The following is an 8,378-nucleotide window of genomic DNA, read 5'->3' as shown; positions in this document are numbered from 1 at the left end:
GGAGTCCTCCGTTACTTTGTGACTAGATAATGTATTTAGAGCTGATGGAATCGCATCCTTAAATTTAGCTATAGCACTATCAGACAGACATCTTGTATAGAAATTTTTGCCCAATGGCGAGTAGTTCAGCAATACAAACTCAAAAGTTATCAAACAGTGGTCGGATAAAGAGGGATTCTGTGGGAACACCACTAAATGTTCAATTTCAATACCATACACCAAAACAAGGTCAAGGGTGTGGTTAAAACAGTGAGTCGGTTCATGAACACTCTGAGAGAAGCCGATGGAATCTAACAAAGAGATAAACGCAGTACTGAAGCTGTCATTCTCAACATCTACATGAATATTAAAATCCCCTACAATAATAACTTTGTCCGTTTTAAGGACTAAAGTTGACAAAAACTCTGCAAATTCAGATAAGAATTCAGAATACGGGCCAGGTGCTCGGTACACTATAACAAAAAGAATTGGTTGCAGTGATTTCCAACTTGGGTGCGAAAGACTAAGAACAAGACTTTCAAATGAGTTATAGTTTGGTTTAGGTTTAGAGCTGATTAGTAGGCTAGAGTCGAAGATAGCTGCAACTCCACCTCCTCGGCCTGTGCCTCGAGGAATGTGAGTATTAATATGACTGGGAGGGGTGGATTCATTTAGGCTAACATATTCTCCATCACCCAGCCAGGTTTCAGTAAGACCAAATAAATCAATATCATAATCTGATATTAGTTCATTTACTAGTACACCTTTAGAAGAGAGAGATCTGATGTTTAAGAGTCCACATTTAACTCTCCTATTTGTTTGCACTATTGCTCTTGTGGTTTTAATTTTTATAAGGTTTTTATGCACAGCTCCTCTTCTGTTTACCTTTTTAAATAATTTCGATGGTCGGGGGACAGACACCGTCACTATAGGGTTTTCACTAAGTAACTCCTGAAATGGAGGAGCAGAGAAGTGTGTTAGACTGCGACTCTGCGTAGGGTTTTGGGTGGGTAACTGCTGAAAAAGAAGGGCAGAGAAGTGTGTTAAACTGCGACTCTGCCTCCTGGTCTCAACTCTGGGTTGTCATGTCACGTAGTTCGCACCCTGTCTTCTGCCCCACCCTTTGCGTTGTGGACACAGGTATGAGTTTTCAGTAACCTAAATATTGAGATTCAGTCTTTCAACCACTATTTGAGCACATTTTATGGCATGAATGGATTTTGCGTTTCAATGCTTAATGAAGTTAATTTAGAACAATGTTTGAAACACTTTTGAGTGTGTTACATAAATTAATCTCATTTTTGAAATGATGAGAAGTTTTTTAAAGTGAGGTGGAAGACCACTTATTCAGTGCCGGAGTCTTTTAATGTGTAAACGCCGACATACAGCCGAGGTGAGGTAAGGCTTATATTTTCATACAGCTGGTAAGAATCAAATCAGTGCATTAAGGCTATGCCTGTTAATTTAGGTATTCACACTGTTGGCTGTCTCCCTGCATGTGATTGTTAGGGTTAGTTAAGCTAGATAACTAAAAGATATCCTGGGTATTTTGAACTCGCTTCGTGGTATAGGCCCCTGTTGCTGGATAGGAGATTGAATAGGTTTAGACCCTCTTCCCAAATGCTTGCCTTTTTATTACATTAATGTGGCCAAATCAGGAGTAAGTTAACACATTAAGGTTGAGGGCGAGGGGTTGCTACTCAAAAGATAAATAAGTAAATGTCATGATGATCTTCTCTTATTACACATTTGCATTGTGTAGCCTGTAGTCTGTGTGTGGGAGTCGTCAGGAAGCTGGCCAACTGAGACCATGTTTGACAGACAGTCCTGTGCCTGCGGTTGGTTTGTGGAGGAAACTCATTGACAGATCAGCTCTGTGCAGAAGGGGAGATCAGTGTTCCTGAACTCTCTGCTTTGGCCCCCAGTAGCCTAGCCTGTGGTTGCCCCACCATGCTTACTACTAAGCAGGCCAACAACAAAAACACAACACAGTAATCTTTGCAAAACTGGACTTATGCAAATGGACCAATTGCTTGCAGTGATGAGTCCAGTCACCACGCAAAACCTTTATTTAAGGAATCAGTTAATGAAAACACACTGTACATTCTCCTATAATGGATATATTACCATACATTGTGTTAGGTTTCATAGCGTTAAAGGTAACTAATAGCGAGTACACTGGCTGTGAATCTGCTCTGTATTAGTAGCATTTTCCAAACAACTTGTGGTGGAGCTTTGCATGCAACACATGGTGAATCTACCATGATTGCATTTATATCGGTCTGTAACTACATTCGAATAGAAGTCTTTGATATATCTACTTGACCTTTAAAAAGAGACAAAATACATACAATAGTTACATTCACATGGCAGTGATAGGCAAACAGTAAAAGACACAGATGGCATGAATGAGGCTGGTTTTAAGTGCTACATTGTATGTGTCTTTCATCCTTTTTTAAGTCTGAGAGCTTGAATGTTTATGATCCACACTGTGTCCTTTAAATTTCATCTTAATGAAAATATTTCCTTCTCCATAAAGAGTAATGGAGAGAAAATTAAGTCCAGCGTTGACACCCCACAGACCCTGTGGTGTTTCAGCAAGTCACATAGCTCCTTATTTGCCACTTCTCCTCAACACTCAGAGAAAAGAGTCCAGCATTGTAACTTTTGTAGGAGCAATAGGTACAATGTTGTGTCGTTTTCATGGGAGCGTTTTGTAGCGATAGGGGCTCAATATTTCCCAGTCAGTGGCAATCACATTTCTCCATCCAAGGCCCAGCAATACTCCACATCTCTAACGTCTCTGATACCTCCACACAGTGTCCTTTCACAGTTCTCCATCTATAGCTGGGTGGCTTTGGTAGAGCGCCTGGTCCTCCTGTCTCGGCGTTGAGAGGCAGGAAGGTGGCAGTAACGTGGCGACCATCCTCGGGACTTCCTCATGGGGCTATGTGGCATGCTAGGGTCTGGGGGGACTGGTAGTCAGGCCTCCTCGGCTGTGGCGTCTATCCCAGCGTAGGTGAAGTTCTCAAAGAGAGCCATGTTCACATAAGCCTAGAAGATGGATAAAAAAGAGTTATTCAAGCTTTTAAAAAATGATTTGGCAATAATTTAGCATGCTAGAAGTATATTGACTCCATCTGATCCTTAATGCTTAAGCCTTATAATGTGATCATGTCATAGAATACAAAACATAAACATGAACTGGAGAGTGGGATGAACCCCTCACGTCATGCTAATTACATATCTGTGTAATTACATATAAGAAATGGGAGAAAGCGGAATTTATGACAGCTGTAATATCCCACACTTAGTAAGAAGAATTACAGTAGTGTCAACAAACTGGTGCCAATTGGCTGCAAACTTACAATTTGCAGTTCAGTGTTAATTAGAAATAAAATAGTAATGCCCTACATGTAAACTGACAAACAAAATAGCAATTTTAGACTGTGTTTCTAACTATCTGAATTACTATAACCTCAAACCAAAGGGGTAACCATCATTGAGTGATGTTTGAACACTCCAAAGTGGTAACAACAGGGCAATTTCCTATTTTTCCCCTTCTGCTGACATTGTGTGAATGCAGCATTACCTTCCTTGCCTCCTGCATCCTGTTGAGCTGGACAGAGATTTGGGAGAAGGGGGGTCTCTCATAGGGCCGATCCCTCCAGCACTGCTTCATCAGCTCATAACTAGACAGGGAGAGAAACATTAATGAATGCTCTAAAATAGAGGAGAAAAAAAGTCAGAATAAGATAATCAATAGCTACAAAATGCTGAGTACTTACACCTCATCGTCACAGTTTTTGGGTTTCTCCATCCTGTAGCCTTGTGGCAGTTTTTCATAAAGCTCAGCACATGTCATCCCACAATATGGTGTGCCACCTGACACACACACACAAAAGGGGAGGGAATGCGTTTCTGATTATGATTATGAGGTGATTGTGAGTCAAGCAATAAGGATAGTTGTCATCATCCTACCATAAATTCAACCACAGAAACAACTAAATGTAGATATGATATATGATGATATGATACGACAAACAAATTGCAAAATTTCTTGATGTCTACTACAATTCTTGTATAAGAGAGATAGAACTTCTGTTGGCCTGTCAGCTGGTATTTGAGGCTAGGATTCTTAGCAAGAGTAAATCTGGAGCGTTAGTAATTTACATAAATGAGAGGAAATGGTAAAGCTCCTGGGTTTAAAAGCTTGCATAGATGTAAGGCTGGGTACTTACTTACCTAAGCTTACAATTTCCCAGAGAAGAACACCAAAAGACCACCTGGGAAAGAAGATGTAACGAAAGAAGACATAGAAGGAAAATGGGAAGGATTTCATTAGTAACACCTGAAAAAGTCTTCCTTTGTTGATCATATGTGGGTTAAGGTTAAAAGTAAAAAAAAAAAAGGAATACTTTAGTCCAGTCACCCTCAAAACTATGCATTTTAAAGCTAAAAATGCTGCTGTTACCTGTAAAACCTTGTGATTGTCATGTTTTTACAATGCCTTGCAAAAAAAAAATGCACGACTCCATTTGAACATTTTTATAATTAAATAAATATGCATGGGATCTGATAAGGAACCACTGAATGTCTCAACAACATGAAACCACCAGCTCTCCTGCTATCTGATTATCAACTGAATTCACGAGAAACACCACTAGTCACATGTTATGATGCGGTGTGAGATAATTTGATCAGACAATTGTTGTTTGTGCTGTCGGCCTGTCCCTTTGTCCCTGCTTATCTCTTTGCTTCTGTGCACAATGTCTCACTCTGTCTCAGATCTTGCTCTCTTGTCTCTCCCTAACACTCTGTTTCTCTTAACTAATGTTTACAACTCTCTTTGGCCCTACAGGCAGCCTTCAAACCTTTTCCGTTAGCTGTCCTAAGCCTCTTCTAACTTGTTTTTTGCTATGTATAAATAGGCTCCACTTGACAGACTAACGTCTCAGTTTGTCTGCTTAGTTGTACCCAGAGCTTCCTGGTTGTGCTTATCAGTTACACAACACACCGTTATCACTCCACCAGTGACAGAGGGATGATTTGTTGTTTTCAGTCATGTGGTGTACATAATGAACTGAAAAAAACTTCACTAGAGGCTGAAATCATTTTAAATAGGTTACTGTGATGCTGAAGAAGACATGAGATGGAAGAATCTTTACTTATCAAGATTGTTGATTATCGTTAACTATCAACCATCCAGGAAGTGTTTGTAAACCACTTAGCCAATGGTTTCAAGTTTGCAACGTCAAAAGCCTGCCATGTTACTCAATATGTGCGAAGTTCTCAGAAATATCTTTGCATTTTGATTCAGTGGTTTCAAATACAGACATAATGCTCCAGGTGTTTAAACTCCTGTGTAAAAAACACAGAGAGCTTTGCCTACCCTGAAAAACTCCACCTGTTGCAGTGAGTGCAAGAGTTAAAGCCAGGACTTATGTTAGTTCAACAGATGAGCTCAAACTGTAACTCACACATCACTCTTGGTCGTATACACACTGTAGTTCAGGGACTCAATGGCCATCCAGCGTACAGGCAGCCTCCCCTGAAAGCCAAACAAATAAAAAAATCACATAGGCTTAAATCAGTCTGGCAAGTTGTTACTGTTGTGATACAAAGTTGATGATAGAGATGAGATCCAGTTTACATTACAAGTACACGGCCTATTCAAGCCATGTAGTACACCTAGTACACTATGCTGCTGTTGATGGTATTTATACATGATTGCCCTCTACAGGTCATCTCACTTATTATCAGAATCTGTCATTTGCTGTCTGTGGTAAAAACCAACCCAAACTAGATTTAAACAAAGAAAAATCTTGTTTGGGCTGTTTAATTGCATTTAATTTGACATGATTCTAGTGAATAACTGCCAATCTTGGTAGCAGTAAGCAATTCATCTTAAAAATAGGTTATTCTAAGTATAGTATTTTTCACAATGGTATACTGATAAAGTAAAAATGATTTTGTGGCAGACTACAAATTGACAGATGTTTGAAATAACTGACTAAAACTATTAAACTGTGGTGTCACATTTATATAATGTGCAGAGATCCAATGGTAACTGTCTGTTACAGTTTGTATGTGCAACTGATTAGTCTTTTGCTATCTCAAAGAAGAACTTTTAGTTATTGTTTTCAACATGTGAGAAATGTGCACATTGCAACAACTGTTGTCATAGCAGCTGATAGCAATATCATTAATCCACTCTTAAAGTGGAAATACATTGCATACAAAACTGTTTGTCTTCCAAACAACTAGTGCCCTCTGTTGGCTGTGTGTATGACGACACCACTCACCATTGTCTTCTTAACATAAACTTCCTCACCGCGGGACAGGCCAAAGTCTGCTATCTTTGCCACAAGGTTATCCCCAACAAGGACATTCCTGGCTGCCAAATCCCTGTGGATGAACTAGTACCAAGAGAGGAGAAGAGAGGAGAGGCATTTTTACTGTTAATTATACTAGCTCTAATGCATGTATCCTTTACACAGAAACATCATGATATATATGACATTATCTATGTTGAAACAGAAGTTACATTTTTGTAGCAAAAAAATAAACATTTATTAAAATGTTTTGTTTTATTGAATATACATCTTCAACGTGCTGTTCTTATGATGAGCCAATGTACAGTGATTTGACAGCATAAAAGGCAATGTAGTAAGTGATAATGACAAATCTGAATAATGAAATAGCCCTAATTATTGCATTTTTTTTAATTATTTGAGTTTTTTTTAAATTACTAAACTTTTAAAGGTGTGATCTTTTTTACATCATGTATTAAATGCTGTGTTAAGTATATTACTTTGAAAGAAGAAGTAGTAAGCGCAGTTCATGTAATATATAGATTTTGTTGCAGTAAGAAAGTAAGAAATGCACAACTGGTTTAAGTACATTATTACACGTCTGCCCCATTAGAAGGCCATATAATTAAATGTTAATCTGAAGTTATTGAATTGAAACAGTTTGTTCAGTATTTAAGTCAATTACATTATCAACATCAACTGTCGTGGGGAAACTTGATGAAGAGCATTTTGTAAGAAATTTTAAAGTATAAAGGTAATAAAATTTCAAGAAAACACAGTAATTCACCCACGGAAATATACAAGCAGCCACCCACATACACGCTCCCTCTCCGCCTACCTGTTTGTCACTTAGGTAGTGCATCCCTGTTGCCACGTCTACAGCAAACTGCAGCAGCTGCTGGGAGGTGAGGGTGGAAGCAGTGCCATGTTCCTTGGCAAAAGCAGGATCGGTCTCCAAGACTCTACTCTTCCTCAGGAAGTCGAGAAGGTTACCATAGGGAGCGTATTCGATAGCTATGTACAGGTAACCTGGAGAAGGCAGAGATGGAGTAACATTAGGAAGATGACAGTACTGTATGGAACCAAATGTGCCATAAATGTCCCTTTTTTATGATGTTTGATATCAATATATCATAAACTCTTTGGGATAATACATAATGTATTTTACATTGCTGCAAAATCATACAGTTATTAAGGTCACAGCATATAAACATAAACATTTCATCTTCTATCTGTACAAGCTGTTAGCAGCTCAGCCAGATTCTTAACAATAAGAATATCTTCTTCTCTGCAACAACTGTGACTTTGGCCTTTGCTGGCCTGCCTGCAATAGGCTGGGGAGAGACTGAGTTACAGCTGGTAAGGGGCTTGGCCTTCAACAGTTCTGTCTTGACACAGTCAGAGTTTAACCAGGCCTTTCATAAGATCCTCACAGAGCTCAGCCAGATGGTTGAGGATTTGTTAATAGATGACGGCTTCCAGCCAAAGCCCGAGTTCCTGCAGGTCATCAGGCATTTGTGCTTGTGGGAAGGGTTTCATGTTTATTTCACCATGACCATTGAGAGTGCCAACTCAATTACTCAATACTGTATGTGGATGGAAAGTATAACAGGGCAATGGATGGACTAGTCAAATAACTGGAACCTAATACAGTTATGTTCCTTCTCAGCTACAATAGGTTATGTTAATCAGTTTCCTGCAGCAACGTTCCAAAACAATTTCTTTGCCTAAAATAAAACTTTAAAAGATATTTCCCTCAAACCAGCGAGATAAGCAAAAGAAGGTCAATAAAAGCTGACCTAGAAGGATGCTGACTATTTTGCTTTTCAATCTTTATCTTCAGTCTGTATCTATCAAATATCTTCTGTTCATTTCCTCCTCCTGTCCTGCCGTTCAAGAATCCAATGCTGAATTCCTTCTGCACACACCTAATTCTTTCACAATGTTGATATCTGCAGAGTGAATTTGTTCCAGATCTCTGTAAGATGAGAAAGTGTATGAGCTGAAACAACACCATATATCTACCCCCTTTTTTAATTATAGACAGATGCTGATGACCAAATAAATATAAGCACAAATTAGAAA

At 39.0% G+C, this 8,378-nt stretch overlaps 1 protein-coding gene across 1 annotated transcript; it reads right to left on the bottom strand.

The window, feature by feature from the left end:
* Positions 1 to 1,986: 1,986 nt before the first annotated feature.
* LOC119900056 (tyrosine-protein kinase receptor Tie-1) lies at positions 1,987 to 7,396 on the bottom strand (the record flags this gene model as incomplete). Its single annotated transcript, XM_038714839.1, has 7 exons — positions 1,987 to 3,033; positions 3,572 to 3,671; positions 3,768 to 3,864; positions 4,225 to 4,265; positions 5,460 to 5,530; positions 6,285 to 6,398; positions 7,132 to 7,396. Coding segments are annotated over 7 exons (760 nt in total), but the record flags the coding sequence as incomplete, so codon positions are not given.
* Between the last annotated feature and the right edge of the window lie 982 nt (positions 7,397 to 8,378).

This window comes from Micropterus salmoides, unplaced genomic scaffold (genome assembly GCF_014851395.1).
Source record: "Micropterus salmoides isolate LMB-PRFRI ecotype aquatic unplaced genomic scaffold, ASM1485139v1 Ms_hic_scaffold_1205, whole genome shotgun sequence".
NCBI lineage: Eukaryota > Metazoa > Chordata > Actinopteri > Centrarchiformes > Centrarchidae > Micropterus > Micropterus salmoides.
The sequence above is the reverse complement of the archived record's forward strand: the minus strand, read 5'-3'. Positions and strand labels throughout refer to the sequence as shown.